At 41.8% G+C, this 18,492-nt stretch overlaps 1 protein-coding gene across 1 annotated transcript in view; it reads left to right on the forward strand.

The window, feature by feature from the left end:
* SCGN (secretagogin, EF-hand calcium binding protein) overlaps positions 1–18,123 on the forward strand; it is a 45,753-nt gene extending 27,630 nt beyond the window's left edge. Inside the window, exons 7-11 of the mRNA XM_019544468.1 lie at positions 12,299–12,354; positions 13,731–13,776; positions 13,873–13,932; positions 14,430–14,498; positions 17,464–18,123. Coding sequence (XP_019400013.1) covers positions 12,299–12,354; positions 13,731–13,776; positions 13,873–13,932; positions 14,430–14,498; positions 17,464–17,592 — 360 coding nt within the window. The 3' untranslated portion in view covers positions 17,593–18,123. The remainder of the gene's footprint in view (positions 1–12,298; positions 12,355–13,730; positions 13,777–13,872; positions 13,933–14,429; positions 14,499–17,463) is intronic.
* Positions 18,124–18,492: the final 369 nt, after the last annotated feature.

Genomic DNA, 18,492 nt, shown 5'->3' on the forward strand with positions numbered 1-18,492 from the left:
TATAGCCCTTGACATTCACTGCCCAATCATGCGTTGCGTCCCACCACGTTTCCATAATCCCCACTATGTCCAGGCTGGTGTCAGCCAGCAGGAGGGTGAGTTCCTCCTGCTTGTTGCCCATACTACGAGCGTTTGTGTAGAGGCATTTGAGGCCTCCTGTGGGTGTGTGTATTGACCCCCTAGTCCCAGCGTTACCCTGGCCCATATCTCTTACCTGTTTATTCACTTCGCTCGTTGGGCTGGGCTGGGCTGTAGTTGTGGGTGCTGTTTGGTCTGGCAGTCTGATGTTTCCCCCACCCTCATCTTCCCCTTCCCCCGACATGCCTAGTTTAAAGCCCGCTGGAGGAGGTCCGCCAACCTAGAAGAAAACACACGCACCTTTAGGGGAAAGGTGGAGCCCATCCCATGCCAGCATGTCTCTCGTTGTGATGTGCCGGTCATGGCTGAGGAAGCCAAAGCCCTCCTCAAAGCACCATTCCTGTAGCCGCCAGTTGGTCTCCGCGATGCACATTTGACTTTCAAATGATGTTGTTTGACTTTCATCCAAGGTCACATGTAATACTTCCAAAAACAAATTTCAAATGTGAGGACCTCAATTCCTAGCCCCAAACCTACATTTATGCATGTAAAATAGCTAACTATGCTAGCAGAGGAGTACTTATAATACATGAACATCCACTAATTTTTCCTGTATAAGAGACTGTTTTCAACCACTATCTTCTGAACATACTGCATGTACCCATGACTTAAAATGTTTATTTAAAATGAAAAGTAGCTTCACTTCCTTTCTTACCTTCTAATCTCACTTGTTCAGTTATGGGACAGTACATTTCCATCCTGCATTCACGTTTGTCTGCAATTCAGAGGTGAAGCCAGAGTACTGAACTTACTCCACAGCAGAAAGAGCTTGAAAATATAAAAAGAAACTACAATTTGAACAAAAAATCTTTTCAGTAGAAATTCCTGGTAGCAAATGGTTTTTGCTCTTCACCAACGAAGGATCACTTGCCCTGTGGGTTCTCTGATCAAGGATGGAGGAGTAAGCAGTTTGAAATTTGTAGGCATTGACTGGTTCATTTCCTCTTTATTCTTCCTGTGATTTATCCCATCATTTCCCAAGAAAGAGCTGCTGTGGTACACGTAATGATCTATGATGTATCAAATACAGTTTGGTAATGATACAGTTGAGAAAGAAGCATAGTCTAGCAGTTCAAGCACAGGGCCAATCGTTCGCTTCCCAGCTTTTCCCATTGACTCAATGTGTGTCCTTGAAAAGATAGTTTTTAACCTCGCTGTGCTTCACAGTATGGTGCAACTTGGAAAAAGGAAAGCTTTTAATATGTCTTGGAATATATAGCCTGAAAGACATATATACATCCATTGTGATGGAAAAACTTGCAAAGCAGGGATGCCAGAAGAGGTAAGGTGTTATCAGACCACAAATTAGACATACATTTGCAGTGTAATATTAAGGTGGAAAAAATTGAGCAACTTAGGACTGCATAGGCAGAAACACTGGGTTACACTAGGGGTGCTCTACCCCACACCACAGGTCAGATCTAGCCACAAAACTGTGTCATCCAGCCCGTGGGACTTCTCAAGGCTCTGGAAATTTGGCAGCAGGGAAGCAATGTTGTAAGCCCCATGAGCCAGATAACTTGACCCTGGACGCCAGATGGTGCCAGTATGTGGTGGAATCTGGGCACACATGATCAGGCTGGCACATGGCTTGATAAGGGTGGCATGTCTTTAGGCTGGCATGTGGCCAGATCAGACTCTCATGACTGATCACAGACCAACACTGATCCCTCACTGGTTATCCAGCCCATGGGCCTACAAAGTTGCACCACTAGGTTAATGGGGGTAGTGCTGGGATGACAACAGGTGCAGTATCTGCTTTGGGCATTACCTCGCTACAAAAATACTAAGAAATTACAGCAAATTCAGAAAACAGCTACAAGACTGACTAGGAAACCAAAGGACTTATTCCAAGGGGAAATCAGAAGTATTAAATATAGTAGAGTGGCTGAGCTAGGATGAAGGCAACATTTTAATTATTCACAATTCCTTGAAGGGTATAAATAGCAAAAAGGTAGTGAGTATAATCTGGATGAAATAAAGAAGGTCAATTTTAGAATGAATCTCTTCTTAAAAAGGGACATCATCTCAGACACAGAGTAGATGTCTCAGGAAATTGTTGGAATAGAACAGGAATAATAAAATCCAAACCTGCTCCAGCAGGAAGAGAGATCATCCAACAAACATATTCCTGTCATCTCCATAGAATCTCTCCCAGTGTTGTTGTCTATACATTGAGGATAATAATCCTTACCTTTTTCCATTTAAAGTAATGTACAGTGAGTAATGATTCACTGAAATATGTAAAGTCCTTTGCAAGTCTCCAGTGGGAAGTGCTACAGAAGGACCAAGTGCTGCTAGTATTCTGTATCAGCCTCTATCTGGAAAGAAAGAGTGATTTTGCCGCTGAGGCATTGCCTTGAATTTCAGGAGCTCAAGGTTCAACCTGTGGCTCATATAAAGTATCCTTGCAATCTTTTGCACATCAGCTGCCTGCCTTTAAAACAGAGAGCTAATTATACCTCTACCCATATTTCTATTTAGATGAAAGCAGGGGCTGCTACTGCACCAACAAAGGTTGTTACAAAGGTGCACTAATCCCACTTGCTGCTTCTAGCGCTACTGTCATCTTCAGAATCATGATCAGGGTGTTGATGAAATGTGTGATGAAAGCCAAAAAATGTGTCATTCTCAACAGGAGTTTTGAAAGCTATGCCCTATGTATCATTCATACTATGCCTAGCTGCACACATCTCATGGAACTAGTGATGGCCAGAGTGAGCCTAATGTTTTGGGAGAACCAAATAAAGGAGAATAAACAGATAAGAGTATCATTTTTGAACAGCTGTCCAAGACTTAAAGACAGAACCAGTTTGTGATTCCATGATTGCTAGTGAGAGATGGAAAAAAGTTACACAGTGAGTATCTTTTTGATCAGATGCCTCAAGTTTGTGCACCTGTTATTGATATGACTGATAGGCAGATGAAAGCATGCAGACCAAGATGCAGCAGGGGAATTTTTAAATCACCTATCATTTTGGGGGGCCCTGAATTGTCTTGGGAGCTTCACAAAACTAGTAAGAACATTCTCCCCACCCTGGTCAAAATTTAACGTGACACAACATGACAAAGTGCAGGTCATGGATCAACATGAGGCAGGACTTAAAAGAAGACAGACAAGGGTGACAGAAACAGGATACACTTGACCCACTGAGATCAGAGGAAAGACTTCTATTGACTTCAGGGGAAGGCCTGAGTAAGTCTTATCCCCTCTTAATTAGGGTTTTTGAGTATTTATCCTCCTCTTTATTCTCTTACTCTATAAATAATGCTAGAATATTCCCTCACTTCTGCAAGATGGAAAAGTTTGGTGCCAGTAGAAATGATTCTTGAGACGACTGTTGTTTATATGTGACTCAGTCTTGTAAACCCCTTACTTGTCACCCATGCCACAAGTATTCCTTGAAGGCCAATGAAGCTATTCACACACCCAAGATGAGCATGATTTGGTCCAACATTTCATTTTTATTACTTTTTATGCCATGGGAATTCAGTCATTACACAAACCACCCAAACCAGTGAGAATGAATTAGTAGCATAATTGAGAGGGAGTGACTGGGGCAACAGTCCCAAGCACTATCTTTACAGAGGGGTGCAAAAATCACCGCCCCCACAGCAATAGCTAACCATGCCACCATGATCAGCACTACTTACTGCAGCTGATGCTGTTATATGCATCCTGGCTGTCCAGGACACAGACCTGCTCTGTTATGCCTTTGTAGTGAACTAATACTACCTGCCATCAGTGGACTACGTTTTATGTGTGCAGGAAAAGGGATGCAGTAATCTGACAGGAGCAAGAGGTGGAAATAAAATTATTATCCCTAACAAACAGCAGCATATATCTCCTGGCTTGTCACTTGCATACAATTTTCTTGTTCACCTCTAAGGTCTTGGTCCCCCCCCACCCTTTAGTCTTCCTTGGAGCAAACATCTCCCAAGCAAGTCATTTTTCATTTGCAGGATGGAACTGATTAGATTTGGAAGTGGGAGCCATTGCCCTCCTCAGTAAGCCACCTGTGTTTTGCAATCTCCGCCATGTGCATTTGTCCCTCCATGCTGTTCTGACATGTGCTAAGGTCAGGAAGGAAGTCTCATAGACCAGAAGTTGCCTGCTGTCAGGGTTTGCCCTTCACTCAAGGAGTTTTGATAGCTGCTAACAACACAGTAGCTTTGCTGAAGATTATTCTACCCTGCTTTGCCTTACAAATTCTATTTCTGTCCCAGTGCCACCTTCCAGGAACACAACACATGCCTCGTCTTCATCTTTATCCACCCACCTCATTAAGTGACACAGATTACATGTGAAACACAATGCACAAGGCAGTTCCTTTGCTCTATGTATATTTGCTGTGAGTTTGAGCTGTTTTCCATTTTCACACCTCTGACTCAGTAGTGTGGATTTGTTCTCTCTCCAAGGAGGAGCATCGATTGAGCATGTTGCTTAGTAGCTATGCATTACCAGGCTGTCCTGTTTCTTCGCAATACTCGTATGATTTTTACAATACCCTTAAAATCTCTTATGGAATGGGTATTCTACTTCTTCCTCAAAAGACTGTCGATTTTGAGCTGGGGCTTATAAAAGTAGAAATGCATTCTCTGTACTTGTATGAGCACCTAATGTGACTAAAATCAAATCTTCCAGAGCTTCCATTGGAGCGGCTCACATCAGAACCAGATGTAACTGGAGAATGCTTGTTCTCAGCCCCCTTCTGAACAAAAAGAAAGAGTTAAGGTTAAAGTGACGTAGCAATGAATGATATTAAGCAAAGGAGAATTTAGGCTGAATGACAGGATGAAATCCTTGTTGATGAGACCTATTTGACTTTGGAATGGTTTCCCAAGAAAAATGGTTATTCTTAAGATGAGACTATTCTGCTCACTGTAGGACACAGCTTTGTGCTAACAAGAAACAAACCCATTGGCCTTTCCATCTCTGGTATCTGTGGTTCGTGAGAACTGTCATTTCCATTGAGGGTATTGTTTTACCTTCCTCACCTAAAGGCCCAACAACCAGATTTCTATGGGATATTAATTGAGAGTTGTAGGATAAAATTCACCCCTGTAGGCTGTGGGCAGGCCATGAGATAGCAGTGCTAATACAAAATCCACTGCCAGCCTGCACACTGTGGTCCCTCTGCTGTAGGCCTGGCAACTAGGGCTATGTGAAGCTTCAGTAGCCAATTCAATTTGAGGAGATTTGGCCCAATTCAGCAGCCAAACTTCTGAATCTGAATTGAATCGGGAGAGCCATTAAAATGTCCAAATCAAATCCGGAGTCTCCGAAGTGATTCAGAAAAGATTCAGAAAGATTTGGCGATTTGGATCAGTTGGGGAGGGGCAGGCACAAGGGCAGGATCTCTGTGGAAGACTCCTGGTGCAGCTGTTCTAACAAACAAGTCATTGATGAAGATATTGAACAAAACTGGACCCAGGACCAACCCCTAAAACACTCCATTTGATACCAGCTGCCAACTAAACATCAAGCCATTGATTACTACCCTCTGAGCCTGATGCTTCAGCCAGTTTTCTATCCACCTTACAGTCCATTCATCCAGCCCATTCTTCCTTAGCTTGCCTGCAAGAATGTTGTAGGAGCCCATATCAAAAGCCTTGGTGAAATCAAGGTATACTGCAGTGACTGGCCTTCCTGTATCCAGAGCCAGTCATCTCATCATAGAAGGCAGTAAGGTTAGTCAGGCATGACTTTCCCTTGGTGAATCCATGCTGACTGGTCCTAACCACCTTGTTCTTCTCCAAGCGCTTAGAAATGGATTCTCTGATAATCTGCTCCGTGATATTTCCAGAGACTGAGATGCAGCTGACTGGTCTATAATACCCTGGATCCTCTCTCTTCTCTTTCTTCAATATGGGCACTATGTTTGCTCTTTTCCAATTATCCAGGACCTATCCTGATTGTCATGAGTTTTAAAAGATGATGGCCAGTGGCTCTGCAATCACATCAGCCAACTCCCTCAGCACCCTTGGCTGCATCCCATCTGGCCTCATGGACTTGTATGTGTCCGGTTTTTCTAAATAGTCCCTAACCTGTTTTTTTTGCCACTGTTGGCTGCTCACTTCCTCCCTAAACCAGGTACAGTAGTCTGGGAGCTGACCTTGCCTGTGAAGACAGAGGTGAAAAAGGCATTGAGTACTTCAGCCTTTCCTGCATCCTCTGTCACTAGGTTGTCTCCCCCATTCAGTAACAGACCCACACTTTCCCTGTTCCTTCCTCTTTTACTCTTATCTTCCTTGAAACATTTTTTTCTGTCACAGTGATGGACTCAATAATGGGCAACTGTACCTCCCGAGTCTGGGGGGTCCCCCAGCAGCCAATTGCTGGCCAGGGAGGGGGGATCCCCCAGCAGCTGATTACCAAGCCAGCAGCAAAACCAGAGGTACACTTCTGGTTTTGCGGCTGGTGCTTCCAGGGAGTGCATGGCCAATCTCAGGGGGTGCATGTGCACCTGTGTGCACCCCCTATGCACCGCGAATGGACTCAATCATTGCAAGACTGAGTATAAGTCTTTATTTCTCATTCAGAAACCCCTTGCATCCATTATTACCTTGTTCATAAAAGCACTGACTGTAATTAACCTGCAGTTCAAGAACCTATATTTAGCTCCCTGCCCTAATGCTTTGTTCCATGTAGAGGGAAAGCTCATTACTTGTTCAAATTTTGGTGAATCAAGTTACATACACTACTGACATAATCAAATACAGAACCATGTCACTGTTACTCACTTTAAAACAGGCTTATGATCCTATGCTATTCATTCACTTTCATTTTCCAGTGACCTTCCCTACAGTACCTGCCTGAAAAAGTTCAGGCCCTTTTGTTGCTGCATAGAGGACTTGAATTAAAAGCCAAGGATAGTTTTTGTTTTGCATTACAGAAAAGAGTAACAAATGACATTTGGCAAAGTCAATTCCAGCTCATGCTGCCTCAAAAAAGATTATTTTAACTTGGTCTCTTGGTCTAAAAGCATCTCTGGTCTAATTCCATTAAAAATTTCAATAGTGAATTTACCCAAACACTTTGCAATGTTGTATAGCTTGGCATTAAAACAACTGTATAATTTTACCATATTTGCTCAAATCCAAGAGAAGGTCATAACCACCACCACCCCACACACCCACTGCAGTCAGCATCAGGAGGAAGAAGCTTCATCTAGGATTGAAGTACCAGGGCTGGCAGTAGCTCAGCTCTGGCTTTGGCCCCAGGCCCCAGGGGTGGAGGAGTGGGGAGCACATGGTCAGGGTGAGTGTCGGGGAGACTGTGGTGTGGGGAGAAACCTGCAGCCTGCTCCCTCTTTGTCCTCTACCATGCCTGTGCCTGCTCCCCTGACCACAGCTCCCCCCACCCCCCACTTACCTATTGTTCCAGCTCCACTCCTTTCAGCCCTGACCCTGCCTGGCCAGGAGGTGCCCCCACTCTACCCTAGCCAGACTGTGCTGGGGCCAGATTGCTGCGGGCTTCCTCAGGGTGGGAGCAGCAGTGCAATAGAAAGTGAGGGGGTAGTGGGGGCAGGGAATGGGGGACCAGGTGAGGCTCAGGGGGTGCATAGGGTGGGGGAGGCAGGGGGCTGGCTGGGCTGGGGCCATACTGCTATTGACTGCTCTGGAGGAGCAAAGCTGCAGCAGAGGGTAAGGGGGTGGGGGAGGGAATTGGGGAACAGGGGCAAGCACAGGCATGGGGAGCAAGAGGGAGGCAGGCTGTAGGAGGAAGTAAGAGGTGGGGAAAGCAGGGAATGAGGGGCAGGCAGCAGGGGGCCACAAGGGGAACAAGAGGCAGGAGAGCAAGGGATGGGGTTCTGGCCCCTCGCCTCCCCACCACTGCTTTCTCTGCCACAGCAGGTCGGGCTTGAGGAAGATGAATTTAAAATGATTTGCCACAAATTAGATTCTATACATGGAAAATGCTAACAGATTTATATTTTGCCATGTACAGAACCTAATCATTGGGGCAGTCATCGTAAAGGCAAAGTCTTGGATCTGGGTAAACACGGTATATAAAATAGAATAAAGATTTTTATTTTTAAAAATGTCATTTAAGCATGCAGAACCCTATCTCCATTTACAATAAGTCCCTTAATACCATGCTAGCAGCTAAAATGAGTCTGAAAGTAGGTATAAATAATACCGACCTAAGAGCATCTTTGCACTGCCAGTGTGGTGTGTTTGGAAATCAGTTAAATTAAAATCAGGCCCACAACATTTTGAATATATGTACTTAAACCTCCTACATATCCATGTATTCAGGATATGGGTGGGCTGCAATTCTTTGTATGCACACGGATATACAATTATCTGATTAAATCAAACACTTGCATATTTGAGATCTGCAAGTTTAATTAATAAATGTATCCCTGGGCATTTGCTGTAGTAACTGTACAACGATGGCACAGAGTGGGCCTGCTTGTTCAAATACTGGAATCATGTCCATCTTATTAGATGTGGTACCTGAACTAACTTATTGAAAGGTATTCTGGTCTTGAATACATGTTTTTCATATTCTGTATGAAATTCATTATTACCAAAAAGTAACCAACCCTTTGATGCAGGATTCTTTTTCCTCCTTGACCAGAACCGAGAGGAAGTTTAAATGTATTTGGCTATTTTGTTTAATGCAGATGTATTATAACAAACAAAGCTGAATTGTAAAACATGAAGATTCTCTCGGTTTGGAAAAAGCAGAACTACGGGAAAGCAGGGAGATGAGAAAACTGGCAACAACGACACTGATCAGTTAGAAAACAAAGGGTTTTAAGTCCCTAAAAGCTAAATGTTACATTCAAACTTATAGGAGTAAGGAACTGAATTAGATTGCTAATGAGAGGCGCATACTTTCTCCTGTAAATCAACAGTCCTAATCTATCCCATGTTAGTGGCAGTGAAAAAAGGTCGTTGCCTTCTGATACGTGTTTGGTGGCGCACACAATAGACAGTCTGTACTTTGGAGCTCTAGCCATTAAGTCAGACACATGGATGAGACGCATTTGAAAGCCCAGAAGAAGGAATGACTAAAGTCGGATGTTTATTTTTTACTCGAGGGAATTATGGAAGGAAATGAGACGTCAGGAGATGTCGAAATGGAAAAGAAATGAATGGCTTGACTTGACCTATGCAAAATAAGTAGTTGGCCTCTATCCATTTCCTAAGTTGCTAGCTGTGCATCGTGTCTCATCAATTGCCATCATGGCTGGTAATTAAATCATTTTTACTGCAATCTCATACCAGAGCCAAAGATTTAATGGCCATAGAAACAAAAATTCCCCCCCATCGCCTGTTGTTTTCCAAGTACTATGGCATTTAGGACCGTATTTAAAAACCTGAAGCCTCTGAACAGTAATGCAATGAGAAATACGGTACATCTTTTCACATGGAAAAGATATGGAAGGTGCCTTTAGCATATTTTGCGCTATCAGAAGCAGGGAAAATTCAATTAAGTTACACCAGGCTGGAATTTGACCTTGTGTCTTTTAGAACACACTGACCATTCTTGCCTTATGTGGGTTTTTATTTTTCACAATGTGTGTTATTTATGTAGATAGTGCTTGTCCCAGTTAAGCTGTGTCTACTCAGTAAATTTACCATGGTTAGCAGCAGCTCCTCCAAATGCACTGCACCACGCCTTGCAGAGTAGCTACATTTGCAAGTGCCAATTAGCTCACCCCAATGGCTAAATAGATGCATTTATGCTCCTTCCAGTTTAGAAAGTAAAAAGCCCAGAGAGCACACCTACAAGCTACGGTATGTTTACCAGGTAGACATAACCTGAGGCTTAAGACCTCTTAACCCCTATTCCAGAAACCAGGGGTTGAGGGTAAAATTTTTCAAAAAGGCCTGAATTCCAGTTTCAAAAATGATTCTGGCAATTTGGGTGCCTAAATCCCATTAACTTGTATAAGATTTTTTAAATGTTACCCTCAGTGATTTTCTTCTAGAGGGAGAATTAAATATTTTATCTTGCCTTCAAAATAAGCTCTGACTGAGCACATAAAAAAAGTCTGAGAGGCAAGGTTTTATTATATCTTTTATTGGACCAACTGTATAGCTGGGAAATTTGTTGAATAAGAACAGCACTTTGTGCTACATTAAACTGCTTCACTCATTCTTCCAGTTGCAGGTTAAAGAAATTTTAAAAAGCATGTTTATTGTTGCTTCTACAACCTATGAGCTAAGTCATGGGAAACTGGTTCCTCCTGGCTCTGGGGGGGCATCAGCAGCTGATCGCCAACCAGGGGGGGTACCCCCAGTAGCCAGTCGTCATCTGCAAAGGATCCACCGACAAACTGGAAGTGCCACGGGCAAAACCAGAAGTGCTGCCGGCATGGGCCCACTCCCCACTCCCTGGACAGAGAGGGCCAATTTCATGGGGGGACGCATGCCCCCTGTATCCCCCCATGTGTTTCCTTTGAGCTGAGTACACACAGGGCATGAGGCTATGAAACTGGAATGAAGGAATAATTGTACACAATTAGATATGAACTTTACATTTAAGAGGGGCAGTTTTCAAAAAGCTTTGTATTGGTCTAACTCATCAATGGTAGTTTCACAGTTAATTTCAATGGAAACAAAGGTTGGCCAATACTAAGAATTCTTTAAATATTCCTACACTGGCTTTAAACTGTTTAGAAGAACTCGTTTAATGAAATGTGTCATGATTCTTAATAAAACCCAGTCCAATAAAGAGGTTTACCAGTGGTAGAGACCTACCTAAGTCACAGTGAGACACAGGGTTTTTCTCAGTCCACTCATGGTGCACACAGCCAATTTCACAGGCATTTTTGCAGTGGCCCTGCCCCTCACTGCTGATTGGCAGAGGGACCCTGGTGGCCCTGCCCCTTGAGCCGGTTGGTGGAAGGTGCCATCACTCAGTCTATGTCACTACCAATTTTTTGTCCCACTCCTCACCACTGATTGGTGGAGGGCCCCTTGTACATCACTACTGCTGTTTTTTTTCTTGGTTGATTTTGTGGGAAGTTGTAGCCGGTGCTGAATTTCTCAGCAATTGTAGTAATCATGGACAACACTGTTCTTCACGGTTTCTGCAAAATCTGCAAAACTGCAATTTAGGTAGGTCCCCATGCATGATATCTGAGATTTAATTGTCTTCCCTCAAGTGCTGTGAGACTGGAGATGTGTCTGACTGTAAGACTTCATATTGGTAGGAAGGATTCTCAGAAAATGCCAGCCCCTTCTCTCTCTCCACACAACCAACTGCAAATTAGAGTCACTTTTTACTGAACTCTTAGGAGGAATCTTTTTTGTACAAATGTCAGGCTTTGAACTGAATTCTGAATTCATTTCTGGAAGATATTTAAAATGTTGGTTTCCCTGGAGGTATTTTGTGGACATAGTTCCTAGTTCTATGTCATATGCCTAGTCCTCTCTGCTTGATACTCTGAGCATATTGTTGAGGGTCTAAACAGGGTAACTATACCTCCTATTCTCAAGTTTTCGAGTACTTGGAAACTCATTTTGTGTACTGATTTTTTTTTTTAGTAAACTTATAATCACTAGAGGAATAAGGTTCATGAAATAAATATTAGTGAATAAGAATATCCCAATGCAGAATGTCTAAAAGAGACCAGCAACTTATCTCCATAAAATATTAGATCTTTCATGCAGTAAAAACTGGCATCAGTTTTTTTCTATGACAATTGCCATGAATTATTCATACCTACAATCCATCAAATCTCTTTGCTTCTCGCCTAAGTGATCACCTCTTATCTGTGCCTCATACAGGAAAAATAAATAAATAATAAGTAAAGGAAAGCTGGGGTGAGTCACTGGCAAGCAGCAATCAAAATATATTAAGCAAGAGATATCTCTTGTACTTATATGGATTAACTCCATGATACCGGCAGTCTGAAATTTTCTAAGTAAAACAGGTTCTTTCTGACTTCAGACTTTGCTCCAACTAAGTTTTAAATGCTGACAGTTCTGTGTATTGAAGGGAGACAGTTTTGCCTGAGTTATGCCATAATCGTAGCTACTGACAGGGCAATAATGAAATCAGGACATAAGAGGTTATCTTATGCTGGAAAGGACATAGAGTTGCCTGTAATATATGCCAGTGATTCTGTGCTTCTGTTTTCTTAACCAGATATCTCAGTGGTTCAATTTTATTATGATTTTGTCTTCCTGATTTTAGATGAAGATTTTTGACAAAAATAAAGATGGACGATTGGATCTGAATGATCTGGCAAGGTAGATTTTAATAGTACTGCTATGGCTCATAAGTTTCTGCAGGTGGATCTGGCAAGTGGGTGGATTATAAGCAATAGCCTTCCACCTCTGGAGGCCTGAGTTTGAATCCTGCCACTCAGGTGAGATCAGTTTCTTCTCGACTTAAGTATTTCTACTGTCTGGTTCACCACTACTACAATATCTGAGTAAATGCCTAATGAATAAGAGCTCTAAGTTATGTCAGGATTGTTCTCCCCTTCATCTATACACTTTGTCTGTAGAGGAGATTCAAAGGCGGTGACATGGCAGCTGCTGGAAAGTACTGATGCAGTATTTCTCAAATAAGGAATCACAAGCCCAAATGGTGTTCCATACTTTCACCAGCTTTGTACTTACCAAAATAAGCTCATAGGGTTTGGCTTGTGATGGTATTTTTGTTGTTGAAATGAGGTCCTGTCCTAACATTTTTGAGAACCATTGAGATACTCACTGCACTAAAGGATTCTGGGCTGCATGTCCAGAAACAGCTGAATGAGGAAAGGCATGAGTTCTCATACATGCTTATTCAGCTGTGCTTTGTCCTCATCCCTATCTATGCCAACTCAGAATCCATCAGTGTTCTCCAATTTATATTCCATATCCTTGTGTGTTTAAATATGTATATGGAGACAAAGAAAATGAAAAATAACATACAGAGGCTGCTGTTACAAATTTTTTTCTAGACATAGCATAGTGAGTAGCCCCCTTACAATGCACACTAATAAACTGGTACTTAATAATGAAGTGAATTGTGTAGATTAAATTCTGCTTAGAGTGAATATCGATCACATCACAAAACTTTCTGTGTTGGGGCACAATTTGGCATTCTCTGTTCAGGAAAAACTTAGGACTTGAATAGCAGCCAAAAAAAAGAAAAGCTTTTATCAGACCTTCGTGGGAAAATTTGCCCACTGTCAGTGTCCAAACCAGTATTATTTTGTCCTTTACTTTCACAACCACTAAATCCAACTATAAGATAATGATACATTTTCTATTTTTTTAAATTCAGCAGCACAATCCAGTTACAGAGGAATAATTGGATACTAACCTCCCTTTGGAGGTAGATGTCCTTGCCTGCTATTACTGTTGGAAAAGTTCTGTAATGGGCAGATGCGTGAAGAAGTACATTTTTTAGAACAGTGATCGAAGGCATGTGCACAGCTCTTCCCAACAACTAGAGGGAAGGAATTATGTTCACATTAGCCACAGACCTTTCTTTAAAATACCCCTTGCAGTAACTTTCTTCTTCAGAGGCCTATAATCTACAGTCCTTTTTGATTTATGGACAAGCAGAACTAAACATTTGTGTGCAGACAATAATTGAGTAGGTCATAATTTCTCTCTGTCTCTCTCTTTAGGATTCTGGCACTCCAGGAAAATTTCCTCCTTCAGTTCAAAATGGATGTAAGTAGCACTATTTTCCAATTCATTCATTCAGCTTCTTTCAGCAAAGGTAATTCACGCCTAACTTCAACCCATTATCTTTTATTTTCCACTCAGGCTTGTAGTACAGAAGAAAGGAAGAGAGATTTTGAGAAAATTTTTGCACACTATGATGTTGTGAGTTCTCTATAGTCATTCATGATTATATTACATATATTATGAAGCACACCTAGACTGAGACATAATGGAAGCACAGTAATGGGAGGCACTAAACTGCCAGGAGTCTCCTCCTTCAGGAGAAGCAATACTTACCAAATCACAAAAACAGCAATAGTTTCACCTCTATGCCCTTTGAGCAGTTGGGTACCACCTGCATGTCTCAATCTATCAACTAGAATGTTACACCCTATATCCTCGTTCAGTATAGCAGCAATAGGACACCACACAAATGAAATACCCTGGTTGCCTCCTCTCACTTGGAGAGCTACCTTTCGTTGTCATTGGCTAGTTTCAGAAGTTGTCCCAAATAGGTGACTGAAGATGTCACCACCATGTGAGGGGACAAGAGAAGTTGCAGGCAGATGGCTTGGGTGGCTGGGGGATGACAGGAACATGGAGTCCTGAGGGGAACTTTCTCTTAGTGAAATGCATATGATGTTTCCTCTGTCTTTCAGAGTAAAACAGGAGCACTTGAAGGTCCAGAAGTAGATGGCTTTGTCAAAGATATGATGGAGCTTGTCAAGGTATCTTCACAATTCTTTGCTTTTATTATTTTCCATCATTTTCAGTGCAAACGAGTTGTGTATGGTTTTTAGGCAGTAACGTAATTTCCCAAGCCTGAAACTCTGGAGTCAAATTCAGGTTGTCACAGGGAAAAAAATGTCATGGTCTGAGTATAAACACTGTTGGATATTGGCTTACATCATGGTAGCATTGTCTGACATGCAGACTGGAACAATTTCACACAACGAATGCTTTCTACTTAACAAGGGCCCATAATAGTTTCTATTCTAAATTAGACAGACAGCACAGTTCAGCAAACATAAACTAAAAGGTATTGTCGGTCAGCTCTGTGCCAGAGGCAGCTATCAATGCCCAGGGCGGTGCTAGCTGCCACAGCAGAGATTACAGCAGCATAATCGACATCACTTCAGCTGTGGCTATTTCTGTGCCCCCTCACAGATGCAGCACCTGGGGCTGCTGCCTCAGTTGTCCCCCCTCAGATATACTGCTGGTCTCTGGCAGGTACCTATAAACACATATGCACGTACATACCTTGGAGCTCATTAACTGAGCTGTAACAGAAAGCTTTCATGGGCAGTATCTGATTCTGTCCTTTCTTTTGCCCCCCATTTTGAGGACAAAGCAGCCCAAGCCTGTGAGGTTCTGGTACTGAAGGTCCCATGAAAATCAAGCCCTATTTTTCCATATGCTGAACCTCCAGCTAGTCTCAATTTGCTCCTCTCCTCACACTTCACACTTCCACAGTTAACTGGATGCAACCTTTTAACCTTGTGTAAGTGCCGCTCAACAAAAATAAGTTAGTTTGGCACAGGGGCATATCTGGGGAGGGTGCAGTGGTACAATTGAACACCCTTTGATTCCTGCTCCACCCAAACTTTAAAACCAACTGCTTGGGAGGGGCAACAGCATTTCTAGTCAGGCAATTCACTCCCTGGTCAAATGACTTCATGGCTTATTATCCTCTCCTTGATTCCTGCTAATCTCTCTCCACTCCACAGGTGTTAATGATCTTTTATCCTTCTTAATTGTCTTGATGTTTTGGTATTTCAAACTAGCCTTTCTTCTCCAATGTTGTGGTCTGTTAGCCATTTCTGGTAATGTCTCTCTCCTATTTTACAGACTGTTTTTAGCTCTTACTAAAACTTTAACTCAGGTGTGGTAATAGTAACTCAGGTATAGAAATGACTGACAGTGACATATTGGAGGCTCTGTCAAGACACTCAATAAACCTAGATTGTTTTATGAATCTGAATAAGAGATGTACATTTAACAATAATGACTACAGGACTAATGACACAACACACATAACTATTTTTGCCTTGTTTTTTGTGGTTTTTTTAAATATATATATATATGCTCTAGCCAATTACTGCACATTCCAATAATTACATGTTTTTTTGCTTTGATATTAAACTGAATAATATATAGTGCTAGCCCTCTACCATATTGATAAAGCTTCTAGTTTTTCTTTAACTGGAGAAAAATATGTGTTGTGTTATGTGACAATGTGCCACACCATCTGCAACCCCTTTCCAAAATCCTAGCTCTACCCACGGCCTGGCAAAAAATGCTTCCCTATGTAAATATATAAATGAACTTTTTTCTGGTAAATTGTTAATAGATGAGAGGATAAGCTTTCACTAACATGCTTTTCCCATTTACCATGCTGCCTGAGAAGGCTTTTGCAGATCTCAGTAACCATGATAATGGTGGAGCCAGAAAGAAAAGAAGACATTTGGCAATGTGATTGGGAAACCATTCTTTCCCCAAAGGAATTAGTTTTTTCCTCTTCATCATCATTATCCTATTTATAACCATTGATGAATATAATGTTTTCAATAAAACACATTCTGAACTTGAATCTGTTCTTATTATGCAAATATAAGAACTAGAGGCTGGCTATACACATTTGGTCATGTGCTAATTAGTACGTGTCTAATTCGAATGCTCCAGCATTGCCTCACCATCACATGTATTAAGCCCCTGCTCATTTTGAAATAGCTGGGGGAGCATTTTATCTAAACCTCATTGAATGAGATTTAGATAAAGCATCCCACAGCCATTTTAAAACATGTGGGGGCTTAATACACATGACTGTGAGTCATTTTAAATACAGTAGTTGTCCAGGAACTGCTCTAATTAAAATACCGCTCCACCACCCCTGAGCATGTGTATATGCAGCCAAAGATATCAATACCAGGAAAGGGTACAGCATTCACACAATACAACAAGATTGTATCACCACAGGAAGGAAGGGTTAGGCGAGCCCAAGGCAGGATCATCCCTGACTAAACCATCCCAATCAAGTGTCTGTCTAACCTACTCTTGAAAATTTCTAGGGATGGAGATCCCACAACCTCTCTAGATGGCCTGTTCCAATGCTCAACCACCCTAATAATGAAAAAGTTCTTCCTAATCTCCAAGCTAAATTTCTCTTGCTGCAGTTTGAGGCTATTGCTTTTAGTACTGTCCTCCATGGGCTCAGGAAATAGTCGGCCTCCATCCCCCTAATAGAAATATACATTCATGTGCCTGTGGTATTTCTTGTGTTTTAAAGCATAAGACTGGACCACATTATTATCTTAGAGAATAGTGACAATCTACACATTATCAGCATGTAGCAAGTTTGTGAGAGTTAGCAGGTTTAAAGGACAGGGCCATGGGTTAGGAGGTCTAGTCCCAGCCTAGTTCAGTTGTTTCTCCCTTGGCCAAATACAGAAATCATGTTAAGACTTCCTTGCAGTCATTTAGACATCCCATAAACCTTATTAAACCTATCTTCTTATGAAGAGGCACACATCTACCTTTCTCCCTATTTCACTTGGGTTGATGTGGCCTGCCTGCTTGGTATTTCCTCCTTTGCATTCTTTAGTCACTCTAGAATTACCACTGCCATCTGAGGTTGGAAAAATGATGACTGGGATACTTCCTATCCTGATGACTGATTCTTTCTTTTGTCTCCAGCCCAGCATTAGTGGTGTGGATCTGGATAAATTCCGCCAGATTCTGCTTCATCATTGTGACGTGAACAAGGATGGAAAAATTCAAAAATCTGAACTAGCTTTGTGTCTTGGGCTTAAGATGAACCCGTAAATTTGAATGCATTTCATCTCTTGTTTGCAAAGTTTTCCTTTGTACGAACCTGCTGCTACTGGTAGAACTGTTTCAGTGCTGTGCTAAAAATCTGTGTTTACTGCTGAATGTGGAAAGTAATAGCACTCCATCGATGGAATGAAAATGCATCTGCATGATGATACAACAACTGGAGAATGCAAAAAAGGCCTTTTAATTTACTAGTTAGATTCCTGTTGCTCACAGAAGCATTCATTTGTGGGGTTTCTGCATTTTTATTAATGATATCTGTATCCACAGCTTATCAAAAATGGGGGCTGATCTACTACTAAAATATTGTCAGTCAGTTCTCTAGAACAGGACAAGTCTTTCCTTAACATGTAATATTGGTACTCTCATACCATAGCTATCAAGTCCTTTTGATGATTGCCTTCAATGTGAAATCATTACATTTCTAAACATAAGCATTGTGCTTTATTTGTGCATATGACATTATAATATTGGATGGATGACAGTTTATTTGTGCAAGAATAAAAACCACAATTAAGGAAATGCAGCAGGTGCTTATGAATTATTTTTGGAAAGCCATACACAAGACATGGCTGTTCTACCACAAGTTGACAGTGCATAGTGTGAACATGTATCATCTCACACTTGCAAGTGCATGTGTGAACTTGTCAAGCCAAATTAGCCACTGCAATATCTGCAGATAACCACAATATCTGATACTTATGTACACTGTTGATTCCACATACCAGGCATGCCCTGCATTTTCCTTCTGGGTAGCTCAGTAGGCTTCACTATGGCTATTTATAATGTCTTTGGTTCATATAGAACACTGTGTAAGTTCTAGGCCCCTGCTCACCCAGAGGACTTTTAACTATAGATTTCCTGCTTCCTCCAAGTAAAATTCTTTAACTA

This window comes from Crocodylus porosus, unplaced genomic scaffold (genome assembly GCF_001723895.1).
Source record: "Crocodylus porosus isolate Cpor-Errol unplaced genomic scaffold, CroPor_comp1, whole genome shotgun sequence".
NCBI classification, from domain to species: domain Eukaryota; kingdom Metazoa; phylum Chordata; order Crocodylia; family Crocodylidae; genus Crocodylus; species Crocodylus porosus.